Consider the following 12210-nt stretch of genomic DNA (forward strand, 5'->3'; position numbering starts at 1 on the left):
CTGAATGATAAGAAGTCAGGGTTATGATGATAGAACTGAGTTACAGGTAAGTTAAAACATCTGAACAAAGTCATACAGCTAATGGGACAGAGTAAAGATGTAAACTGGACTATCAAGCTTCACAGATCTTGATCTAAATTGTGTGACACCAACTCTTAAGAAATTCTCAACACAGCCCTTAGCCCCTTCACCATGACAGCGTTTTACTTCCACCCACAGTGGCTTTCATTCAATGTACCTAAGGTACTGGATGCTTCCACCATCTAACCTCGACATCAGCTCACAGTTCCTTGCTCAAGAAAATCATTTCTAAGAGCCCACGACTTGGTATCCTCCTCTTACTGTTGGTGTGTGTCCTCAGTCCTTGGTGACCCCACGGACTGTAGCCCGCCAAGCTCCTCTGTCCATGAAATTTTCCCTCTCACAGCACCAGGCAGTTTTCCTCTGTGATAATCTGTAATGATACGTTTATCTGATTTTTGTCTTTGGTATTAGACTCAAGCTCCTGGAGGGTCACGCACCATGTCTCTTTTTGTTGTTCACTCAAGTCTCCAGCACCCAACACAGGGCGTGGCATGCAGCAGACACAATCTGTTACATTAGCTGAATGGCTTTTTTTTTTTTACTGAAGGATAACTGCTTTACAGAATTGTGGTGTTTTCTGTCAAACTGCAGTAGGAATCAGCCATAGGTATACCTATAGTTGAACAGCTTGGGTGCATCTCACCTACTTTAGTATGATCCACAGTAACAATCAGAACTGAACATTCTCTTCCTCCACGTAATCAAGCAACCCGGTGAGGTGAGAGAACAGACCTGAATGTTCAAAGGGCAAGACAGAACTTTGAGGCTGAGCGCTCAATGTCCAGGCAAGCCTCCCTCTACCCTGAACACCTGGAACTGCTTTAAGACCCTCCTAAAGCTATAAGAACCCTTTAAACAGGTTTCTGTTTTCCAGAAGCTGAGTCATCCTCTGTCTTTAGCCTTTGAGACAGCAGAGGGAAGTAAGCGTGGCCCAGATGAAGCCTCTTCCTACAGGGAGGGGAACTCTGAAGGGAAATCATCGGCTGTTCCAACGCAAAGCCTGTAACTAAACAGACTCTTTCATTTTAAGTGCTGCTCATCAGGTACCTTTCAGAGGCCCTGAATTTCCCTGAATTACAGAGAATGAGCCTTGATTTCAATGAATGGCTCTGCCATAATACTCCTGTCTGAGAAAGGCATGGATTGCAAAGCCACTTCAAAAATCTACTCCACTCTAATTTTGTGTTTCACTTTCCCCAAATACCCTTATGCCTATGTATAGTTCCTATACCTTGTGTTCCCATATAATATTAACATGATTAGGCTAATGAGGGCTTAATGTTGCTACTGTTGTGAACTAATCGCAAAGAGGCTTGAGAAAATCGCTGCTGATTTTTTTTCTTAAAGACACGATTAGATTTAATTTCAACGTTTTTGGAAAATATTGACCGACAGTAATAGGCTTTAAGCTCAACCAGGTGACGGGCCCAACAACAGAGGATAAGGGTGAGCCTTTCTGTGTGGACTAGCTGCTTGATAATGCTCTAGGCATTTCTCTAATGTCTCTATCACACATCTACATGAGATGGGTGCGGGCTCAATTACTCAATTTTATTAGGGTGTTTTTGGTCTAAGTCGATACACGTGACTTCAAACTCAAGCTGTGAATAGGGAACACTAATGTCAATCTTGCATCTGAGACTTGAGTTTCCCAGACTCTCAGGGGCCTATGAATCACTTGGGGAGCTGGTTAAAATACAGGTTCTAGTCAGTAGGTCTGCGGTAAGACCTGGGATATTTCCATTCCTAGTGAGTTCCCCCAGGGATGCTGATACCACTGGTCCATACACAACACTTTGAGGAAAAAGGTTTTAGAAACAAAATTAATTCTGTAGCTTACAATGCAGCTTGGCACGCTTTCAAGTCAGAAACATTGCCGTAATGTTTCTGGGTGCCAGGGCTGTGATAGCTGTCTCCCTGTCCCCCAGCAGCCTAGCAGAAACAATCCAGAGACAGGAGTCGCTTCTATGACTTCTCCGTGCGGAGGGGGCTTGACCTGTCTGGTGAACTAAGTTAGGGAAGAAACAGGCCTGCTGTTTAATCTAGAGCTGTCTCATGAAAATCCAGAATCTTGGAATTTCCAAATTTCTCCTTTAAAAATGCTGATATTGAGCATGTGAAGAAATGTCTGGATGTATCTGGAATAGGTATGCACATCTGCAGATCGATCAACTCTAAACTGAGATAAAATCAATGTGTTCCAATCATGTCCAATAGACATTTCTCCAGGCAAGAATACTGGAGTGGGTAGCCATTCCCTTCCCCAGGGGATCTTCCCAACTCAGGAATTGAAACGTAGTCTCCTGCATTGCTGGAGAAGGAAATGGCAACCCACTCCAGTGTTCTTGCCTGGAGAATCCCAGGGACGGGGGAGCCTGGTGGGCTGCCGTCTATGGGGCCGCACAGAGTCGGACACGACTGAAGCGACTTAGCGGCAGCAGCAGCAGCTCCTGCATTGCAGGTGGATTCTTTACCATCTGAGCCACCAGGGAAGCCCTATCATGCTGTGAGTGCTAATGGGTTAAAATGAAAATATTCTCCGAACACAATATATTTTGAAAAGCACAACACCATAGCTTGTTTCAGTTATAATAGCACTAAAGTAGAAAAGATTAAGGAAAAAGCTATTAAATTTAAGTATTGCTTAAAGCAATACTCCAGAGCAGTGAGAGCAAAGGAATGATTGTTTTTTTCTTTGTTTAGGGGGTAGACATGGCTCTAGGCCCTCCTACACTTCCGTCTTGCTCTGTGTGTCCTTTTGACTTCTCCCCACCCCAAGCCCTTGGTGGTTCTGAACCACTGAATCAGCTCAGCTGAGGGTAAGAAAATTAGAAGGGAGAAAATCATTTCTCTGCTTTCTAAAGAATTCTACCTTAATCTTTGAATTCCAAAACTATGGAAAGAAGCATGAATAAGTACTTACGAAATTTACTTAATTTAGTTTAAAGTAGGTCTTTGTTGAAGCCAAAGAGCAGAATCTGTGTCCCAAAACCAGGCAAGATTTTTGCCCACCTGGTTGCTCAGAAAAGTTTAACGCCTGAACTGATCCTGATACAGCGGCTTGGAAATATATGTACAACTATTTAGTTAGGAAACTATGATTATTGCTTAACAGCATAGTTCAAATCTAACTAATCAAGACATCTACTTCACTCCAGAGAAGAAATATTCTAGAATATATCTCCAGATCCACTGCGATGATATTTATCTGTGGCATGGTGGAATGTCACAGAGAAATCCCAGAGCTTGAAGCACAGATTGATGACAAGACTTGTCCAATGCCACATAACTGGTCTTTACAGAATTGGGCTCAGAACTCAGGTCTCCTGAATATTTCTCAATTTAGTCTGCACTGTATTATCCCATGATATCTCATCGATTCTTTTTCCTGATGCCAATTTTAAACAGAAGGACTCAAGCCTGTCTGGCACATAAGACCCTGGCTCAGAACTCAGTCACCTAACAGGATTCCCCACTCTCAGTGGATCATTAGTTTGTTCTGAGTTGATGTGAAATAATATGAAAGGTGAAATCACATGTTGGTAAGGAATCTGTTAAATTGTTTGTGGCAAATCCATGTACAATATGGATGGTAGACAGGGACTACCTGCTCAGTTGTGTCCGACTATTTGTGATCCCGGGGACTGTAGCCTGCCAGGCTCCTCTGTCCATGGACTTGTCCAGGTGAGAATCCTGTGTGCGTTGCCATTTCCTCCTCCAGGGGATCTTCCAGACATGGGGATCAAACCCTGCGTCTTTTGCACTGGCAGGCAGATTCTTTACCACTGCCGCACCTGGGTCAACATCAGAATTTATCCAGACTGGAAGTATTACTCCCTTGTGGGTTAGTAAGGGAAGAAAAGCTTCACTGCACCTTCATCTGGGCTGGTCTCTCCAGTAAGCAAGGGGACTGGTATGAAAAAACAGTGGTCACAGTGTGGATCTGAGATGGCTTGGGAGTTACAACTCTAGTTCTTCCTTAGTTCAAGGGGTTGCTGTCACAGAGAAAGGTGCAGGATATGCAAGAACCCAATACAGTATTCATGGTTAAAAATATAAACTTTAGTGTCAGACAGACCTGGATTTAAAGCCCAGCTCCAACATGAACTACCATGGGGACCTCTTAAAATTTACTTAATCTCCTGGTCTTTAGGTTTAGGTTCCCAACGCATTAAATGGGAATAAAAATATTATTCCTGATTCATCAACTTGCAAAAATGACATGCTGTGCATGAAATATCACATCAGTTAAGACACAGACTATGCATTCAATAAGGTAGTGATTTTTTTCTATTATTAAGAGAGAGAAATAGGAATGCAAACTTAAATCTAAGAAAAGATCCTGACATAGCTAGTTTTTAAGGTTTTAGAATGAATTAGAGAAAGGAGTCTATGGAATAGCTTTTCTTGGAAATCTTTAAAAGTAATGCTTGGTTTTTACTTTCCATGTTGGCTTTAATTGCCCTTCCATTGAGATTGGATCTAAATAATTAATGGCAACAGCTTCCAAATTAGGAAGATATACTCAAAATGTGCCCAGAGAAACACTCTTTTAAGAAGCAGGAAAATCTATCTTTGTTTCTCTTCTTAAACGTGGTACCTTGGAAAATATATACTTCACTTAAACATCTGTTCAGAGGTATGTATTAATGGAATTTAATGGGGAGGACAGGCTGCAGGGGATTGCTTCACTTCTTTCTTACCATTTGTCATGGACCACATTTCTATGCTTCTTCATTACTTGGCCTTTTTCAGTGGCAAATTTAAAGAAACAGGGACATATGGAAGTTGATACTTTCTTAGAACTAGCCAGATGGAAAAGTGAGGTCATCATGGCCTACCTAAGAAGTAACGAAACATTACCTGTAACCACCTGAGCCCCTTGAATTATAATGACAATATGTTTTGGAGTCCAGAGCAGTCCTTGCTTATGGATTTTGAGTGCCTGTCTCATTTTAATCAGGAGACTGGTTCCAACACTAGGTGTTTAATTTCAAAATTCAGCCTGGCTACATTGTATCAATTTCTACAATATGTATGCTTAAATAAGTGGGGAAGAATGGCCCCTGAATTAGTAGGGTCAAAAAATTTATAGAAATCTGGAGAGTGTAGAGAATATCTTTAAAGTAAAAGCACATTATAGAGGTTTGAAGGTTGCTAATAGCTTTGTGATGTTACAGTATAAATGAACACATTAGTCGACAGACTAATCAATGATGTAAATACTGCCTGCATAGAACTGTACAGACTGGGTTTGGGGGATATGAATAGTACAGAAGGAATGTAAGACTTGAGCTTTGTGCCTGCTCAGGGATAAGTAACATTAAGAATGTAATGACAGGCACAATTGTAGAGTTTGTATTACATAGGTGTAGGGATTTCCAATCCTGGCACCTTTCCTACACAGCTTTTGAAAGTGTGTATGTTTCTTCTGTAGTATTCTGACTGCTCCTTTTTTCATATCAGCTTTATCTGAGCCTCTCTTTAGAATTCCATAGCAGCAACTTTTTGTGTTCCTGCCTGTCCGGATCACCTTGTCAAGATAATCATGTTTATCAGAAGTTCTAAACCTTTTTGTGCTCAGAACTACTTGGGTGTCTTAATAATATTTGGAAGATGTCCTTCCAATTGTCATAACCTAAGAGGTCAGAAAGCTTTCTGTCAATCAGTGTTTATACATCTTCGGACTATCTCCAGGCTCTGACCTTCTATGTCAGGAGATTGCCAGTTCCTATCCACACCATCCTGCCCCTGCTATTTATTTTGCATTTTCCCTCAACTACTGATTCTCTGCCCACCAATGGCATTATCCAGCACTGAAATTTTCCATACTGGCCAGAGTTGGGAAGATTGGTGACCCAAGTGTAACAGACGAAAGCAACATTAATTAAAGGGCCAAAAACTGTGAATATAAAATTTCTCTCAAATATCATACAATAGAAGTTCTCAAAGTTTACTATGGGTCAGCATCCTAGGGACATTCTTTGAGCATCACTGTCACATATGAATTAAAACCATTTCCATATCACATATAAACAAAACAAAGGGCCATCTCACTTAGCTCTGTGTGAGGGAGTTCTTCACCTAAAAGTCCCTGCAGACTCTGATAGGATTCTAGGTATCCCTGGAATTCCACCAGTTGTACTTTATATTACATTAGCATGTGTGATATTCCATCTGGATGCTTCAGAGAACCCCCTGCTCTCAGAAAGTGAAAGTGTTAGTTGCTCAGTCGTGTACAACTCTTTGGGACCCCATGGTATGTCCAAGGAATTTTCCATGCAATAATACTGGAGTTAGTTGTCATGCTCTTTTCCAGGGGATCTTCCCAACCTGGGGATTGAACCCGGCTCTCCTGCATTTCAGGCAGATTCTTTACCATCTGAGCTACCAGGGAAGCCCACTCCTCTCAGAAGACATTTACCCAAAAATAGGTTAAGGACCCCCTGACTGCATACAGAAAGAGTCAAGCCAATGCACTGGAGGACACATTGATATTATTGATAGAATGTAGCAGAAAAAGGGCTTTATAAATCAGAGAGACAGTGTATAATTTTCCTGTTCTTGTTATGGTTAGCAGAATAATTCCATTAATACTACATGGCCCTTTGTAATTAATTACTCCATTCTTTTATGATTATCCACTGATTCCTATCAAGATGTAGATGAACCAACCAATCAGCTAGAAAGTTTAGGTGGAAAACCTCTGAATCCAAAGATTAGAGTCCCTGCTTACAGATAGTCAAGGGAAGGTCCTTGACATTGACGATTAAGACCCCTGAGGGTAAGAACTTTGTTTTTCTTGCTCCAGCCTTGTCCCATGTGCCTAGAAGAGCATCCAGTAAATCATAGGAGTACAGTCAGTCATTATTAAAGAGGTGAATTAGAGGCCTTAGGAGTTTGTACCATACATATCATAATAATATTGCTGGATAAATAAAATGCCCATGGTGGCTGATTGGACAGAGCCTTTCACCTGGAGAGTACTGCTGACTAAACTAAATAAGGGGCTCAATTAAGACTGCATATTAATAAACTGCAAAGTTACTTCAATAGGAAAAACAAATTGAAATTTAAATATGTCACAATTTCAAACCTTTCTTTACACCCGATGTTTGACATAGGAAAGAACTCAGTTAAAGACTGTAGGTGAAGAAATCACCTCTTCACCGCATCCTTCTTTTGAGCAAGCAATAATGTTGATGGCAAAGGGTCTGGGAAATGAAAAGCATGCAAGCCGACCACATCGATTTATCATGCTCCCTTCAATAAGTGTGAGGCAGGCAAGCCCTTACCTAATGAATCATCTGTCTAGTCTCACTAAACTCCAAGGGACTGCTCTTGCGAACAGGGGGCTGAAACCTTGTCAGCCTCTGGATCCATAAACAAGGGCAATATGTTAAAAGGAGGCAGGTTATGGGATTTTCTGAGGAATCCCTGGTTTCCAAGTGCATTAACTTCTCCTCCAATTCAGGAAAAAGAGCCCTTTACCTCAAAAATCCTGAGAAATTAATTTTTCTAAATTGTGTACAGATGCTGATTGTATCAAATAAATTAAGAGATATTAGCAGTTTCCTATATCTGGCCACCCATTCATTGAAACTGGGATCACTTCTATTCCATAATTTCCCTAGAAGCACACACACATCCTCATACCCATTAGAAGAAAGAAAATTCCTTCTTCTTGGGAAACACCTGCCTTGGGAATTCTTGACTGTGCAGCCTCTGAGCTGCTCAGGGCTGAGCAGACAAATGGTGCAGTGACTCTTTTGGAAGTCACATTTGTCCCTGAAACTTCAGTCACCTGGAGACTGCATGCCTCATTGCCTGCAGCAGCTCAATCCTGACAGTGTGGAATGAGTTTAAAAATCTCATTTGAGCAACAAAATCTGAATTGAGAGTTTAAACAGTACTGTCTATTTAATGCCAGAATTATCATTCATGGCAACTTTTGCTGACTGTGGAATTTTTTCTTTTGCTATTGGGCTATTATAATAACCTTGCTTTGGTTTGGATTTAGTGTCTGTGTGTGTGGCGGGGAGGAAATAACAGGACTCAGTTAACTACTACATCAGTTAACTGCATATCTCCATTTTCACACAGAGAAAATTCCTGCTTCTTTCCCTGTGTAAACACACATACACATAATTCCTGGAATCCATTCATACCCACTGCTTTCAGACACACACTCGCAGGGGAGCAAAGCACAAACTCCCTACATGTCAAAATCAAGCAAGGCTGAAGATGTAAAGGGGTGGATATGGCACCAGGTGGGATGTGTAATCAGTAATAAGAAATACATCGAGCCCCAGAATGAAAAGAAATCCCCCAAATTGTTCAGGATTCCCCCTCCCCCTTCCAGTCACTGATTTATTAACCCTGAACAAAGATGTAATTGCAGGGTCTCAGAAACAACTTTTTTTTTTTTTTTTTGGTCCATTTTTTTTTTCTCATTTTTGGCATTTGTTTGGTTTTGAATTGCTTAATATCTAGTCATGCCATTTATTGCCTGTTTTCTTCACTCGGTTGCCCATCGTTTCCCACCACCCCCCAAAAATGAAAGAAGCATCAGCTTCTGAGTCTTAAGGATGAGACCTCTGCATTTTCTTTGCTTGTTTAGGGCAAAAAATGAAGTGCTGCCTCTTTAACTGGCAGAAGCATGCAGGAGGAGCATACCTTTAATTTAGTGTTGGGATACCTCACTTGCACCCTGGCTGTTGTCTTATTGGAGACGGCAGCCTGCCTGAGATCCTCTAGCACTGAAATAATATCATCCAGCACGCATTTCTTATCCTGATTTCTCAACACACACAGATGGGAAAAAGTATAATTATAGCCCTTGTAGTTCACCTTCATTTCCAGCACGGCTCGATGGGTCTGCAGAATCCCCTCAGCCTGGAGCAAAATATTGTCCCCGGGTGGGGAGAGGAGGATCACCCTGCCATACCTCCCGGGGGTGTGTAAGTCCGAATAGAGCTGGCTTTTGGACTGGTCCAGGGGGAAAAGGCTGCTGGCCAGGCTGCGCTCGATCTTGGCCAGGCTGTGGCTGGGAGCGACCAGGCGCTCCAGGTCGCCCTCGGGCTGGAAGCGGTTGAGCGCGCTGAGGCCGAAGGTGATGGTCAGGACGGCGGGCACGGTGAGGAAAAAGACGGGGTGCCGGCTCACGCACAAGCCCAGCCTGTGGCAGAACGACTGGAGCCCTCTGCGAAGCACCTGCCGCAGCATCCTCCACCGAATCCAGCTCGCAGGCGCTCCCGGCCGTCTTAAAAAGCACATGTGACATGTGTAAGCGCCGGGCTTCCCCCCTTCTCTCCACGCCCCCCCCTCCTGCCCAGTCTCACCCGCTCCGGGTCGGCCCCCCGCCCCACAGCCGCCGCCGCCTCCCCGCCCCCTCGGCGCTCCCCGCGCCCCCCTTCTCCTCCGCCGGGTCTTTCCCGGGCCCCACCTCCATGCGCTCCTACTACTCTTTCAAACACTGCAGCAAGTTGCAGCAAGGCGGGCCGATAGAGACCGCGCGCGCGGGGGCGGCCGGCGGGCGCTGCGAGGGCCCCGGCCCGCCCCTCCCCGCCCGCCCCGGCCGCCTCCCGCGCCCCCTTCTCACCGCATGGGCAGCGATCCCGCGGTCTAGCCCTTCATCTCCGTGCTGCAGTCCCCGGTCTCCCTCGCTGGAGCGGGTTCCGTGCGGAGCGTCCCACAGATGTGAATTTCCTCTCCGTCCCGGTGGGGTTCGGCGCCTAACTGGAACCATGTGGCTCGGTGTTGTAAGAAGCAGACATGTGCCCCATGAAGGGGGTTGGGGGGGCGGGAGGAGGGAGAAGGGGAGGGCGGGAGCGGGGGATGGAGGGGGGTGGGCAGCTAAGCTTTTCCTTTTTTTTTAAGAGGCTAACAGTTATTTTTAGAGTTTTGTTTTCCCTCTTCCTCCTTCCCCTCCGGAGTGAATGGAAGAGATGGGGAAGGCGCTGCCGGCCCATTGGAGCGGTGGCGATGGGAGCCTCAGAAGGGGAGTGGGGGGGCGTAGAGGGAGGGACTCGAGGGCTTCTGGAGGAGGCAGCCTTTTCGCCCCTCCAGTTTCCCTGTGCTCTCGAATTCGGCTTGTCGGACCAAGAAAAGGAGCTGAGAGGATGATGCTGCATTTTTAACACACCACACAGCTTGCAAGGGATTTCCCTGCAAAGCCTTCCACGCTGTCTTTCCCCAGGCTGCAGAGACCCCATCTATTGGCGATGCCTTGGGGCTCTAGGGATTTTTCCTTGCTCTGGTGATTGGAGAGGAGGCATTTGCCAATAGCAGTCGGCTGTGGCTTCGGAGTGAGTGAGTGAGTGAGTGTGTGTGTGTGTGTGCGTTGGAAGTGAAGATCCGCAGGCAATATGTGGTTTCTCAGTTTCTCATAAAATATTGCATTCGCTTCCGTACTTTTGAAGTTTAGGACCAAAAGTTCCTAAAACTGGTTTTAGTCTTTTTCTCCCATTTCCCCTTCTGCCCCTCATCCTTGAGGACTGAGAACCTACCTGATTTTTCCCCTCGGAGGGAAATTCCAGAAACAAACGTTTTGGGACGCCTAGCGCCTAGTCTTTGAAGAAAGAAGGTGAGCTAGGTAGAAGGGATACACATTGGAGTCAGTTAATGTATAAAACCAGAGAAGGCGATGGCAACCCACTCCAGTACTCTTGGCTGGAAAATCCCATGGACGGAGGAGCCTGGTAGGCTGCAGTCCATGGGATCGCTGAGTCGGACACGACTGAGCGACTGACTTCACTTTCACTTTTCACTTTCATGCATTGGAGAAGGAAATGGCAACCTACTCCAGTGTTCTGCCTGGAGAATCCCAGGGACGGGGGAGCCTGGTGCTGTCGTCTATGGGGTCGCACAGAGTCGGACATGACTGAAGCGACTTAGCAGCAGCAGCAGTGAAACAGTCACCTTCGCCATTTGGAAAAGAAAAAACCCCAGGTCCTCCCTCAATATATACCCTCCACAGTGTGAAGGTGAAGAACCTTTACCTGCAAAATCAGATCAATTTCAAAAACTTTAATGAATGTGTATATGTTGTTTACTATCTATTGGAACTTTCACAAATTCATGTTCTAGAAAGAATAGGCAGAAATTTTGAGGGAAGGTTCTAAAGTTTGATGGTGAACTGGAGATCGGCTCTCCACAGTTTCTACCCTTTTTGCATTGACCTAATAGAGATGATTCCACTCACACTCTCTTAACCACATCCTTCACAGGATACTTAGAGATGCACCCATCAAAGCATACAAACTAGCTAAAGGATTTATCCACCCAACTGATGCCTTTATTCTTGTTAATGAATCTGTTCTTCAGTTGAGAGACCAAGGAGATAGGAAAGAGCTCAAAAACAGGGTCACTACTAAAGATGGTGTTGCTCATAAGAGTAAAGAAAAATCTTAGCCCTTAAAAATGGAAAGTGTTCTCAGTGACCATTCAGCTTGAATTTCTACCCAGGACAGAAATACTTTCTGTAATATTCTCAATGCTTCTCTATCCAGCCCAGGCTGCAAAACTCTCACAACTAAAAACTCACTAGTTTTTCTAGGAACCATTCTGTTGTTAGACAGTTTTCTTAAGTTCAGCTAAACTCATTGTTCTCACAACATTCATGGACTAGTACTCCCTCTTTTTCACTCGTCCCCTGTGCATCCAACAGTCACTTTATGTAATGTATTCCATTAGTGCCACGTGATGGAGAATTGTTTTTGGCTATACAACAAAGAGGAAATGTATCTGTTGTCCATTTTCTACACCCTCTTCATTATATTAAGTATATTTGGCTGTATCACCTATGCGAAATTTTCTAAGAAATAGTCTTGTTGCAAAATATAGATTCCAGGAATGGAATTTTGCTTGGTGTCAAGTAAGTTATGTACTTTATGTTATGGATAAAGACATTTTATAGATAAACTGTAGAGTGAAGTAAGTTTAAGGCTACACTTAGAGTTATTTGCAGAACTGATACCAGTGACTGGTCTTGGTCTCCTGTTTCTGGGCCCAATGCATTTTCCCTGGCAGCTCTGGATCGTGCCCATTCCTCTCTTTCTCACAAGGAACAAATATGTCAGAATTGTTTCTTCTCTTCTTACTCTGTCCATTTTCCATAGCTCCTTC

The 12210-nt window shown here is 44.1% G+C and overlaps 1 protein-coding gene across 1 annotated transcript in view; it reads right to left on the reverse strand.

Annotated features, from left to right (window-relative positions):
* Nucleotides 1–9360, reverse strand: part of PTCHD4 (patched domain containing 4) — a 201814-nt gene extending 192454 nt beyond the window's left edge. Inside the window, exon 1 of the mRNA XM_068961066.1 lies at nucleotides 8935–9360. Within this exon, the coding sequence (XP_068817167.1) occupies nucleotides 8935–9360 (426 nt within the window). The remainder of the gene's footprint in view (nucleotides 1–8934) is intronic.
* Between the last annotated feature and the right edge of the window lie 2850 nt (nucleotides 9361–12210).

This window comes from Capricornis sumatraensis, chromosome 22 (genome assembly GCF_032405125.1).
Source record: "Capricornis sumatraensis isolate serow.1 chromosome 22, serow.2, whole genome shotgun sequence".
NCBI classification, from domain to species: domain Eukaryota; kingdom Metazoa; phylum Chordata; class Mammalia; order Artiodactyla; family Bovidae; genus Capricornis; species Capricornis sumatraensis.